Here is a 14,279-nt window from a genome sequence, read left to right as displayed (position 1 = left end):
ATTGCGAAATTGAAGTGAGCAGGCAATGAAATCAAGCATTCTAGCAAAAAATTTTACTGTTATTACCCAAGATAGTAGGCCCTTAAAGTGTGCTACGAAATAATGTTATGCTTTAGTGAACAGGCATTTTTTTAGCAAATTTCGGTAACGGATGTCTGAATACTAGCTCTAGTCTTAGAACATCTGATAAGCAGACATGGTATCGCTATTTCTCGGCTGCAGTTTCGCAATCTTAGCGTGCGATTTACGCCGAACAATTGAATAAAGATACCTAGTGAATATTTCGATTGGCCACCTGTACATAGCGATCTGTCGAGCAACTATTATCCGCCATTATCTATTATCTATTATCAATCTGAGCCTTAACTATTATCAGATAACACGTGGAACAAGCCCTCCTGCGCACTACGCCCTATACGTTTCTTTATAATAGCCTAGAACACGCACACACCCACATTAGAAGTCTACTCGATAACCGCGAGCAGTCTTGGTCATAAAATGTACAATACTACTCGGTGGAAAGTTTACGTGCATCTGTTCACGATTTGTACGTTCGTAAATTAAATTTCTATGAATTTAAATGTTCGCAGGCCATAAAGATGGGTGGTCTCTATAGAGAATAACAACATGCATGAGAGTGAACGCCGGACTTGTCTGGTTCGTGATGATAAGCTTCGAAAATCAGCAACAAAAGATAGCTGCGTCAGTAGCGCTTCGGCGTGTCTAAAAACTTGAATGTGTCTGCGCGGGTTTGTAATGAGTGATACGAAAGCCCCATCGTTATTGTATAAATCTTTAAATAAAATTGCAGTTCTTAGCGCTGTTTCTACGTGTGTTTCTCTACTTCTTCCTGTTTTCATGTGGCTGCAAAGCTTTAAGTTCACATGTAGCCAGAGAGTAACTGACCATCTATAGAAAGCATTTGCATTTGGGTTCTTACCCCCGTATTCAGAAATACCCCTCAACATAAAGCCCGTGCTTGACGTCGTCACTTGACCATGCCCAAGATATCCATCTCATTTCTCTCAGGACCTTCACGTCAGGTGTTGTCTTTACCAAGACAAGCATCGGCTTCAAGTTAAGGCACACTCATGAATACGGGGGTTGTACTCTTGATCACCAATTCTCAGTGAGAGTGGCAATATGTAACCGTAGGACAAATGTTAACTATTATTACGGTGTTACGTAACGATTGTTACGGCGCCAAAGACGACGAAAAGTGGACACAGCCTGGCGGACTCTCTTTTGCCTCCGCGAACGTTCTACATTCGTAAATTCATCTTTTAAATAGTTTTACGCGCGTAACAACATCTACACTCAAGCAGAGCAGCGTATTTCATGCCTGTTTGTTTGTCCCTGTTGATGTAAGGAATCAGCCACCTCGCCACTATAAGTCGGGTAAAATTTGCTTCCACGGCGATCGAGGTTTTAGGTGTTACAAATATCGAGCAGCAAATAAACCATTCCTTGCAGAAGTGGCAAACACTCACCGTGCACTAAGATTAGTGGGTTCCTGTCGGAACCACTCTTGGCCAGACGTTTTTCTCCAAACGACAAGGTTTCCGTCGACGCTATGCGATGCTTGTGGTGGTAAGCTTTAGCTGCGTAAGACAGAAAAAAGGAACGCCAACAAGACGTGCTGTCGATAAGACGACATATGCGTTTGTCTTGTTTTGTTTTTTCAAGTGATCAGATTATCATGCTTGAGACCGTGGCTTCACGCATGATACCAACCACGAGCAGCAAACAAACAAGCAAGCATACAAGCATACACACATGCAAAAACAAAAAAGGAATACACCAACAAACAAACATCTCATCGCGTTCCCTGACTCCTGGATAACTCCACCACGTGGAAGGTGAGCATTCCAAACACTGTAACTATTCTCGCAGTGCATGAATTACCGCACAAGTGAGTACGATTACATGTCTTGTCACCTTCAACACCTCCGATGCGGCGCATCTATCCATGGGAGATGGTGGGAGGCGTTGGTGCGATTGTCAGTATTATGGTGTGTGTGAGCAAAAATCGAGCCTTCGGTACCCCTTCTTTCTAGTATATATATATATATATATATATATATATATATATATATATATATATATATATATATATATATATATATATATATATATATATATATATATATATATATATATATATATATATATATATATATATATATATATATATATCAGCGAGAGAATAAGGGAAACCGAGAGGCTTGATTTTTGTTAGTCGTGACCATATCAAGCCGACAAGCAATGACGCCAAGGTAAGCGTTCGGGACATTAGTTGTGGTTGAAGTGGAAATATAGGAAATACTGAAGAAAAGCGAAATGAAAGTGGACGAGAAAATAACTTGCCGCCGGCGGGAGCCGAGCCCACAACCTCCACATTGCGCGTGCGTTGCCCTACGTATTGCGCTACGGCGACGGCTATCAATGCGTCAGCTAACTTGGGCATTTATGTTTTACTAGACCTAGCGCTGGGAGTGTTAGCAGGCGTCACTCAGAACCATGGTGGGTGGATGTGGAACATCATTTTTGCCTGATGGCGTCGTGTAACACGTGAATTTAGGGGTCCAGGCACGTGGCTAAAAAAAAGAAAAACCGCGCATGCTACCTAACATAGAGTTTCTCACTACATTACTTAGAGGTAAATCTGGCGCTGCTGCACTGTGGTATGCATGGCAATGCCGGTATATTGTGGATTCGGATCGGCATCGTTCTCTTAGAGACAGGACACCTTGAAGACGCGCTTGGCAAGTACCGTTCCGTCTGTCATACTGATTCATTCTCTACTAACACAGCACGTGAAAAGCTGTTTTAGCTTTAATATTACACGAAAACATGTTTTGTTTAATTTTGAGAACTTGTTATTGTGTGTACGACTACATGTTACGTAAAAAGTATCAGCGGGCCGCTAAAGTTGGAGGACAGACGACAAGGTTCGCGCTCGCTTTGAAACAGTTGGTCGTCTGTTCTTGCTTTTCTTCGCTTGGTCATGCATCGTGGGTGAGTAAAGATGTAATATGCGTGAATGGAAACATTTTATGAAGATTTTACTTTGAGAACGCGTTATTTGCGTAGCCATATCCACGTTTTAGACGAAGCCTCTTACAACACCAGCCAACACGAGCCTCGCAGTCACACATACCGTCATTCCCATGACGGCACGGTGCCCCCTTAAGGAACTCCCATAAACGGTGGCGCCAGATTACCCTCTAGGTGTTATAGTGAGAAACTCTATGGCTACCTAATGACATCAAGGCTGCCATATTCGAGACCCTCGCTGTGAATGAATGAGTGAAGAAGGGAAACCGATGGGCTCGATTTTAGAGCTCAGCCGTTAGGCGGCCGTTCTTGCGGCGAGCGTCGGCGTCGGCAGCGCTGGCGGCGTAACCGAGCGAACGAGCGCAGCGAAAGATGAAAGACCGAACGTGGAGCGGGAGATGAAATGAAGCCAAGAAAAGCATCGGGGAAATTAGGTATGGTTGAAATTGAAATGTAGGAAGTAGTAATAAAAGGAAATGAAAGGTGGCCGAAAAGAGAGCCGAAGCTACCGCCAAGATTCCTTTTGTATTTCTAGCAATGACCTTGGTGGAGGCAGGATTCGCAAAGCAGTACTTTGACGCTCCGCAGGCAGCAATGAAAGACGAAGAAGGAAAAGCGAACCTCACGAAATTGCTTGGAGATAATAGGTAGCAAAAAAAAATTCTGCACTTTTTACGTGCCAAAACCACGATTTAATTTTACATATTTCTATAACCCACCTTATCGCTCAGCGGGGTCTTTAAGAAAAATGAATGAATGAATGAATGAATGAATGAATGAATGAATGAATGAATGAATGAATGAATGAATGAATGAATGAGAGGCAAGCCGTAGTGAGGAACTCCAGTTTGTTTTCACCTCATCGGGATCTTCAATTTCAACAGGCACCCAATGGGCGGTATACACGGGCGTCTTTGCATTTCGCCCTACATCGAAATAATGCGGTCGCCGCGGCCGGGATATGATCCCGCGCCCCGGGCTTCGCAATGCAACGCCAAATGCACGACGCCACCACGTTCGGTGTGAAAAAATGATTGCTCAACCAAAGGGGATCGCAATTCAGTACGAACATTTGAAGATTAACGTAGTTCATGCCATAGAATGCTAAAACAAAGATGACACATTTGCTGTACCGTCCACACTTAAGACTTCCCACCCCTTGTTCCGCACCTTGACAGGTCCATTTCTGTGGTAATGAACAAGAATGGGCGCGTACCGGTATCGCATACGCCGCGTCATAGTTGTCTGTTTGAGCAGGTAACCAGTGGCGCTATGCACTGGGACGCAAGTTGTTTATATAGGCCAGACAGCAGCCTGTCTGATTACACTTGTAATGATTTATGTGTAAATAGTTACTTCTAATCAATCAGATTGTTTTTGTATTTTCTAATTTACCGTTTACCTTATTCACTCGGCAACGCTCAGTATAGTTCAATGACTTTTTTTTCAGTTACCAGTTGCATGTAACCAGTTACTTTATCCACGACACAAGCCGCAACAAGGGAAGCAGCCTTGAGATCCTGAACTTCGTGAAAAGCACAATAGAACGCCCAAGATCGTGCCACGCCAGCAGCTTCGCAGATGCCAATGTTCAGACAGGCCAAACCGGGGACTGAGTATTCGTTTGCTCATCTTTAGGCTCTGCCAGGGGTTGACCAATGAAGTCAACATGTGGTGGTATGTCACGATAGCGAAGGCCACGTTGACGCCAGGAAATCACATGCGGACGAATTTTTTTTTTTTAAAGTCCCAGCAACAATGAAGCGCGATAGATTAGAGAGGACCCAGATTCAGAGTAAACCTCAATCTTGTGCGCGAGATCCACATGCGTTAAGACACCACCACCCTAAGTTGCAGTCTGCACTGTCAAATGAACTGGCTGATCCCCCTCACTTTTCCCTCCGCGAGAAGGTTTCGGTGATGCTGATGCTGTCTCCACAACGAAGACGAGGGACGCGATGACCAACAAAATTTTTTAAAGCAGTTATCGATGCAGGTAAAGCTGTTATCGATTTTAAAGCAGATAAGCGATGAATTAAGAGCTGCTGAATACACAGTGAGGGGGCCAGTGCAGCTCACACTTCTTACTGCATCTACGCAATTTTCATAAAATTTCGGAGGAAACTACTGTAGAATTAATCGATCACTACTGAGTAATTCCTGAATTACTTTCCTGGGACAGTTATTGGTAACTGTAATCAGTTGCATTTCTCATTGAACTAAATGTAATGAGTTTCTTTCTTTACTGTAACATGTACAATTCTGGCCAGCAGCAAGTTGTTTATTCAAGCATATATCCATGCTGTCTGCCCGGTAAGACAGTAGCAAGTGCTAACCTGGGGCCAAATCTAGTTGACTACCTTGGCCACTGTGTATGCGAAAGAAGCCAGATCATCATCATCGTCATCCTATCTTTAAAGTCCACTGCAAAACGAAGGCTTCTCCCAGCGATCTCCAATTACCCTTGTATTGCGCTGATTTCAACTTGCGCTTGCAAATTTAGATATAGAGGAGGGATATATATGCCGCAAACTGGGTGAAGTCTTAAAAGACGGCTAGTCGGAATAAAAGTATTCGGCCCAAAATTTGCGCTTCCTGCGCGAAATAGCTTTTCCTCTTTCCCGGAGAGAAAAACGGAGCCGTGATGCCGAAGTGTCACAGACTGGTTAGGCGAGGGAAAAGTGTGAGCGGATTAGCATTGCAAGCGAATGAAAAAAAAGAAAAAAAAAACGAAGGTTTCGCCGTACCATCCGTGTCTTTAAGGTCTCCCTTTGCGAGGAGGACAAAGTACTTGTTCTTGGCCAGGTCGAAGGTCTTCCCTTGGACGGTGGTCTTAGCGTTCCTCTTCCAGCTGCACCTAAGCACGCCGTCGGTGATGGCGTGACTGCCGAAAGTTATGCCTGCAGTTGGCTGCAGTGAAAAAAACAAAAACGAAGTAAAAGCGAGTACATTTCTGGCAGCTGATACCGAAGGCGCGTAATGAGCAAACACTGTTCCCAATAGTCTCAAGACTACTGCAAATGCTATTAAACTCATAACGACTGCGCTGTGTAGCGACACGACCCTTAAAGGAGACGTACGTTAAAGGGAAGCCATGAATCCGTGTAGACTTATTGGCAAAGTATTCCTTTACAAATCAATTTTGGTTATATTTCGCGGAAATAGGTTAATCACTCAAAAGAGAAATTGATGGTCAAAGTCCAACTTATTTTTTTTTTCGCCCCAAAACCCAAGCACCGGCAAGTCGCTGTGAGGTCACGAATTTCAAAAGGGGTCTTGCATATTTGAGTCGTTGCAGTAGCAATAAAAGTTACTGAAACCTGATAAGTTGAGTCTTTGACTCTCTTAGAATGCGTCGTAGTCCATCATTAGCGATAACAAGACAGCAACTAGGCGGGAGCAGATGCCTTCAATATGTATGACGTCATGGTGAACTGGTGCGGGAACTTCCCGTTGGTGTCGCCAATCGCCTTTCGTCTTTTTTTGTTTAGTTGTTTTTTGTCTGTTTTGGCTTGTAAAGCTTTCCTTTTTTCGCAGTAACAGTGGCTTTTATAGCATTGCAGAAGGGTAACTTTACAAAGACAGCTCAAATTATCTTTTCTCCTTGGTGCACGTTTAAGAAGGAAGCGGAGTTGACATCGAGGCGTGCCACGCGACACTTGTCGGTATTGGACCCATCCCAGCATTTGTCGTTGTTCACGACGGTTTCGCGATGGCGCCCTTCTAGTGACGACGCATGCGCGAAAAGTTTAGGGTTTAGGGAAAACTTTTCACAATAATTTCTTTTTACGTGAAAGAGCTCGCTCTTGTTAAATTCGTATAGCAAGGTCAACAGTCATGACCAGCATATTTAAATTGAAGTGCGCAAAAAAAAAATGGCTGTGGCTTAGGTAAGGTTAAGCCCAGGATGCGAAGCATACTAGCCTTTATTTTAGTTGTTGAACCACCGTTTAGCCTGGTGAACTGCTGTTGCTTGGCTATATTTGGTTGCTTGGCTATACTTCTTCGCCTTCAAGAGTGGAACGCGACAGCGTTCCCGTCGACCCGCCAAGGGGTGTAAGACAATGGGCTACAGGGCAGCGACTACGCGCCCCGCATTGGACGCGGTGAGCGTCGAGCAAAGCAGCGTTCGGCGCGGCAACGAAATGTGCGCCTGAGCAAGAGACGCACGCCTTAGAAACAGCTCGTTTCTAAGGCAACACCGCATTCACTAGAGGCGCTTTTGTACCGCTTTGAAGCATCGTACTCGTGGCTCAGTGGTAGCGTCTCCGTCCCACACTCCGGAGACCCTGGTTCGATTCCCACCCAGCCCGTCTTGCAAGAGTTGAGCCAAAGCCACTTCTCCTCTGTCGTGACGTCACGGTGTCACGTGATTTCATGGCGACGCCGCCGCGCCTGAGGAGCTGGGTTGAGCTCTCGTAATATGCTTCGCATAAAAAAAACCTGCGTGCTGTAGCGCGAAACCAAATTGAAGAAAAAAAGAAACATAAGAAAACGACCCAATCTTTGGAACTCGATTTTGTGCACAGCGACGCCTGTCACTCACAAAACACTGAACGTCACCCACCAGCCGAGCAACCCGCCGCGGTTGCTCAGTGGCTATGGTGTTGGGCTGCTGAGCACGAGGTCGCGGGATCGAATGCCGGCCACGGCGGCCGCATTTCGATGGGGGCGAAACGCGAAAACACCCGTGTATTTAGATTTAGGTGCACGTTAAAGAACCCCAGGTGGTCAAAATTTCCGGAGTCCCCCACTACGGCGTGCCTCATAATCAGAGAGTGGTTTTGGCACGTAAAACCCCATAATTAATTAATTAACCAGCCGAGTGGCTGTGGCATTGCGCCGCTTAGAACGGGATCAAGGGTTCGATTCCCGACCTCGAATGCTGCCTTGCCATCGGGAGGAGAAATGCACACAAAAAGAGAAAAAAATGTGCCGTGCATAGGGTGCATGTGACCCAATGGTACCATGTGGTCGAAATTAAACCGGTGTCCACTGCTACTACCAATACATCGTTATCATACAGTGGTTGCGGTACGTAAAACAATGGAATTAAATTAATTGAAACACTGAAAACGTGTCAATCTTCCTGACAAAAGACCACGTGACAACGCTGCTTTGTCCTCCCGATTATTTGTGCTTAGTACCTTCTGCCTTATTTCCGAATGGGAAAGGTGACTTTAACGGAAAGCGTTTCCAAGGTTCAGAGGAGATAAAGAAGAAAGCGGTCAAAGTACTGGGGAACATCAGTTTGGAAGAGTTGCCAAAAAGTTTTCAGCGATGGATAATGTTTTTGGAATGTTCGAGGAAATACGCGAGCTTGAAAAAAAAAAAGAACCAACAGTTCTCGCTACTTCTGGATCTTCCCCTCCTATACTGAGGCAAAATCGAACAATAACACTGGCCATTATTAAATGCACAAAGAAAAAGAAAAGTTTCGTCGCCGACTTTATGTTTTCAAATATTAACCGTTAAGAACTCTCCCGTTAGATAGATGCAGTTTCAAAGTAAGATTTTATAGGACGTTATACGTTTTTATTTTTTTAGATTCGGCAAGTTGCTTTTAGATCGCTTGTTACAGATAACATAATTCTATCCTTTGAGGTGGGTTACTCGAAGACGGGGACATTGCTTCCAGTCTAAATCATCATCATCCGTCCGTTTTATGTCCAGTGCAGGACGAAAGCCCCTCCCTGCGATCTCCAATTACCCCTGTCCTGTGCCAACCGATTCCAACTAGCTGCCCGGAATTTCCTAATTTCATCGCTCCACCTAGTCTTCTGTGGTCCTCGACTGCGTTTCTCTTCTCTTGGTATCCATTCCGTAACCTTAACGGTCCAACGGTTATCTAACCGGCGCATTGCATGACCTGCCCTGCTCCATTTTCTTTTCCTTGGTGTTAATTAGAATATTGTCCATACCATTTTGCTCTCTGATCCAAACCGCTATATTTCTGTCTCTTAGCGTTATGCCTAGCAATCTTCGTTCCATCGCTGTTTTCGCGGTCCTTAACTTGTTCTCAAGCTTCTTTGTTAGTCTCCAAGTCTCTGCCCCATATGTCAGCACCGGTAAAATGCACTGATTGTACACCTTCCTTATCAATGATAATGGTAAGCTTCCAGTCAGGAGTTGACAATGTCTGCCGTATGCGATCCAACTCATTTTTATTCTTCTATGAATTTTCTTCTCATGGTCAGGGTTCCCTGTGATTAGTTGACCTAGGTAACCGTACTCCTTCGCAGACTCTAGAGGCTGACTGGCGATCCTAAACTGTTGTTCCTTTGCCCGGCTGTTTATCCTTATCTTTGTCATCAGCATATTAATCTTCAACCCCACTCTTACACTTTCTATGTTAAGGTCCTCAATCATTTGCTGTAACTCACCTGCACTGTTGCTGAATAGAACAATGTCGTCGGCAGACCGAAGGTTGCTGAGATATTCGCCGTCGATTCTTACTCCTAAGCCTTCCCAGTTTAATATCCTGAATACTTCTTCCATGCACGCAGTGAATAGCATTGGAGAGATTGTGCTGACTGTCTGACTCCTTTCTTTATAGGTATCTTCCTGCTTTTCTTGTGTAGAATTAAGGTAGCTGTAGAACCTCTGCGGATTTCTCGATAACCTGACTAATGACATGGATGTGATTCATTGTAGGGTATCCCTTCCTGAAGCCAGCCTGTTCCCTCGTTCCCAGTGTTGTCCTCATTCTATTTGAGATTATTTTGGTAAATACTTTATATAATACTGGGAGTAAGCTATTGGGCCTATAATTTTTCATAAATACATCTCATACATAAAATAGAAAAATTCACAGAAAACACTATATATATATATTTTTAGGGGGGGGGAGGGGGGGGCGAATTTAAGCAATCACCGAATTGTAGCCGATGAATTTTGAGTGCGTATGAGTCTAAATTAATGTCTCAGGATGGCACGGGTTTCGAGACATGCGCCTTCAAACTTGCGGTAAAAGTGCACTGTTGTTCGACTTAACTTTTCTGAACAAAAAAAAAACGTTTTTGAATTGACGTGCAAAATATAAATGGGGCGTCCATGTATTTTGTCGCGCACCTTGGAAATGAATATATCGAAACCGGTGTCAGGCGGAAAATTCGTTCTTATTTCCTTGTGAACTAACCGGCTACAACTTGAAATTGCAATATTTGCCGTTAAAGTATTCGTTAAAGCCTAGTTAACGATAATTTTCAAACTTTTGTCAATTAGTCAATTATGCATTTTGATTTCCCGTAAATTGACCGCCTGATTGAACAATCCAACAGAAGTAGTAAAATTATGCCATCTGACACTGGCGATATTAAGAAATTTACACCCTAAAAAAAAACACCTGGTATGTTCGAATACCTTGTGAACTGCTTGTGTGATCAAAATACGTCTGAAATACATACTTTGCTAGGTACTTAACTTCAGCGCCTGGCGCATTGACAAATAGTTCTTTTAATATTGTAGCTGGTGGCGCAGTTAGCAACTGTTAGCTGACAAATGTTACTCCAACTGATGTGAATTTTACGTTTAACATTGTTTTAGGCCTTAAAATAGCATTAGGTAGATAAAATTATTTTTATTTACTTCTTGCTACGAACAACATTCTTGCATAAAGAAAAATAACCAAAGCATTCATTCATTCATTCATTCATTCATTCATTCATTCATTCATTCATTCATTCATTCATTCATTCATTCATTCATTCATTCATTCATTTATCTCGGCCGTATTACTATTCTTTTAGGCTAAACGTACCACATGAATAGAAATGCCAAAGTGCACATAATGAGAACGATACCTGAGTGATGACATAGCATAACGCACGTACCGTCTCCACGATCACATTCTTCGTTCCTTCTTGGTTCCAAGACTCGCGAATGAAAATTTTCTCTCCCGAACGGATGCATTCCACCACGCTCGTCAGTTCCTGGCACACAGAAAAAAGAAGGAGAAAAAAAAGAGTAAACCGAGGATAGAGTGCGTCAAAGTACTGCTTCCATTAGAACGCCATCACTTGCAGCGACCGCTCGCGTTTCACGAGCGACGGCAACCGAGCACATCCGGAAAGCACACTTCTCGCAAATCATCATCATCATCAGCAGCAGCAGCATCATCATCATCATCAGCCTGGTTACGCCCACTGCAGCGCAAAGGCCTCTCCCATACTTCTCCAACAACCCCGGTCACTTCTCCTCCTTCTCGCAAATGCCTGCGACGAATTCGGAACACTCCTGGAGGAACACGGCGTCGCCTGTTTCTATCATTTATTTGTATCTGTATTCGTTATTTTAACACAAACCTGCTCCGCGCAAGGAAATATATATTGTTGCAGGGAATGGGCAATAAAACAGAAAAAATAATAAAATACATCGGGCCGAGTTCCGCGGCTCACACTTTCAGCCGGCATGAAATTCCGTACGCGAATGGACTTTCAGGTCTAGACAGTTTCAGTGATAGGAAGCGCAAACCATCACGTGCTGCAATGGCCGATGGAGAGTGGCTCTCGGGGCTCGCATCACACGCCCTCTAGCGTGTGACGTAAGCACAGGGTGTGACGTAAGCACGGTGTGTGACGTAAGCACGCTGGAGCGCCGAGCTCGCTCGCTCGTGGCTTAGGAGAACTCACAGGGAAGCTCTCTACTATTCGAAATGAGTACAGGATGTCCTAGGACACGTGGATATAAAGCGAGGTACACCAAGGAAAAAGAAGTATGTGCTTGCTGCGGTAATGCTATGGAATGTTATAGTTTATTAGAATGTGAATATATTGTTATGAGCTATATATACACAGCTATATATAAACTATATACACATAAGCGGTCACTGGCTTTTCTGAGGACGACGACGTGCCCTGTTTTGATGTTGGCTGGTTTCCATGTTGGCCAGTGCTTGCTATCCTTTGTATATATACACCGTGCAAATTGTTTAACTGCTGTGCTTCCATGTAACAATATCGACCCGGCTGTCGGTTCAGGTTCCGCTGGCCTCCTCGTAACCCCGGCGTTCAGGAACAGCAGGGCCAAAGCAAACATGTCCGCCATAGACATAAGTGAAAGGAGTTTGGAGGTTTGATGGTAGAAAAGTGGGTAGACCACGAACCGCGGGAGTACCAAAAAAATAGCTGGAAAAAGGAAAAGCTACGCGCGTAGGTTCACTTTCACTCACTAACGCTTCCATTCACACAGATTACAACATGTGCGTTCGATTTGCATAGCCTTTCTTCTGTAGGCGAGTCATGTGTATTTCCAAATTATAAGTCAATAAAGTGATAAAGTTGAGCTTGCTAATGCTTCATGAATTAAGTGCAACGCAGATGTAGACATGAAAAAAGACGCACGCAAGCGCAATAAAATGTTATACGCAGTCGGATGCCTTAAAAAACACTTCCTTACATTTGTTTGTTTGTTTGTTTATTTGTTTGTTTGTTTGTTTGTTTGTTTGTTTGTTTGTTTGTTTGTTTGTTTGTTTTGCTTTCCCTCAACTGATTGATATCACCCCGTGTCATCCCCGTGACAATATTCTCATTTTTACAAAGACAAAGTGATGCTTGGCGACTGGTTTTTTATGTTCTAAAGGTGCATTAAACAGCATTGGTTTCATCATGCTAGCCGAAATTAATAACACCAAATTTTCAAATTAAAATTGATCCTAAGCTTCCCATTCGGGAAGGCAGTGCAAACCAACTCTGGAAAACATGCCTGAGAATTTCGATACATAATACGATGTATAGCATAACGACTATTCCAAGAGTAACCGTTTGTTAGTGAAATTGAAAAGTTGATGTCAACGATCCCCCCATTTAGGTAGAACCAAACGATGTGGAATTATGAGCGAAGTCCAAAATTTGCGATCGACTACGCTGCGGCTTAGTCGACACGCCTTTCTGCAATCGAGCCTTAAAATCGTGTTTGCTCGCCGAAATTGTGCAGACTCGAGTTCGCTCGGCGTGATATTATGTGAGGGAGTCACGTGACCTGACGGCGACGGCCACTATTTTATGGCAAGCGCACATTACATGAAACATTTCTTGGACTCGTGAACTTAAACCCAAAAACGACGTAGACAGTTATGAGAGAATGCCATACTACGCGAGCACACAGTAATAGCAGCAGCCAACAAACGAAAATGCACCTATGTAGCAAAGGACAAAGACAAGTGGCCCTGATGACGTCATGGGAGCCCCGTCCGCAGCGCCTCCAGCGATCGCGCGCAATGCCAATAAAGGGAAGTACAGAGGTATAGAACTCATGATAGAGTGAAGCTGTTGAAAAGCCTAAGCTAAATAAAAAGACTTGCAACGGACATAAAGTCAAGCGTTTGCTGTGAATGTTTGTGTGAGTTTTGGGGAGCTAATCACAGAACGGGGGGCGGCGGGGGAGGTGACAACTTTCTCATACAGCTTCACCGCCTCTAGTGTATACATATGTTAGCTGCTGTGATCGCCATAAAACTACAAGGATTCTTATGTGTGCGTGGTTACAGAAGAAGAAGGAAGAGCGCCCACCATTTTGGCGGTCTCGGAGATCCCCGCGGCTATCCACATCCGCTCGGCGTCGGCAGGGCCGGTAAGCTCGAAGCGGTAGCCCTCTTCCTCGGCAACGTATGAGACCAACATTTGGCAGCTTCCCTTCTCGATGCATCCGTCGGGAAAGCCGAAACATCCTTTGGTCACACCGCAGGCCTTCTGCATTTCACCCATGCCATCCTGAAATAAAGGAAGCAAAAAAAAAAAGAATGCCGCAGCAAGAACGTTGGATTTTTCCGGGTGGCTCCTTTGCATAAATGCATCTAAATGAAGTTTGCTCGAGATTACGATCGACGCCAAAGGGCAAGGGTTGTGCGAGAGAGAGAGAGAGTGTGTGTATGTCTGTGTGAGATAAAGTTTGTGTCATAACTTCCTCTGCATCTCATCGACAGTTGCAGACGCCCCAACGCCATCTCGAATAGAGCGCAACGAACTAAGCTAACATGACCTTGGCTTGTAGCGCTAAGTGAACACGGACACAGAAAGGAGCAGACAGGACGAGCGCTAACTCTCAACTAAATTTTTATTAAAACGAGGAACATATATATGGGTGATTGCAAAAACCGATATCCCCCGTGTCATCCCCGTCACAACACTGTGTCCATGTTCACTTCGCGCTACAAGACAAGATCATGTTACCGTACCTACTCGCCCAACTGTATATCCTTTTGAACTAAGCTAGACACGCCGTCT

General features: G+C 44.2%; 1 protein-coding gene across 1 annotated transcript in view; it reads right to left on the bottom strand.

Annotated features, from left to right (window-relative positions):
* The window catches only part of LOC139050096 (putative ferric-chelate reductase 1 homolog), a 44,317-nt gene that overhangs the window by 11,177 nt on the left and 18,861 nt on the right, over nucleotides 1-14,279 (bottom strand). The window contains exons 6-9 of the mRNA XM_070526306.1: nucleotides 13,566-13,766; nucleotides 10,890-10,988; nucleotides 5,805-5,967; nucleotides 1,491-1,601 (exon numbers count right to left, since the gene is read on the bottom strand). Of these exons, the coding sequence (XP_070382407.1) occupies nucleotides 1,491-1,601; nucleotides 5,805-5,967; nucleotides 10,890-10,988; nucleotides 13,566-13,766 (574 nt within the window). The remainder of the gene's footprint in view (nucleotides 1-1,490; nucleotides 1,602-5,804; nucleotides 5,968-10,889; nucleotides 10,989-13,565; nucleotides 13,767-14,279) is intronic.

This window comes from Dermacentor albipictus, chromosome 9 (assembly GCF_038994185.2).
Source record: "Dermacentor albipictus isolate Rhodes 1998 colony chromosome 9, USDA_Dalb.pri_finalv2, whole genome shotgun sequence".
NCBI lineage: Eukaryota > Metazoa > Arthropoda > Arachnida > Ixodida > Ixodidae > Dermacentor > Dermacentor albipictus.
This window is presented reverse-complemented; position numbering and strand designations above follow the sequence as displayed.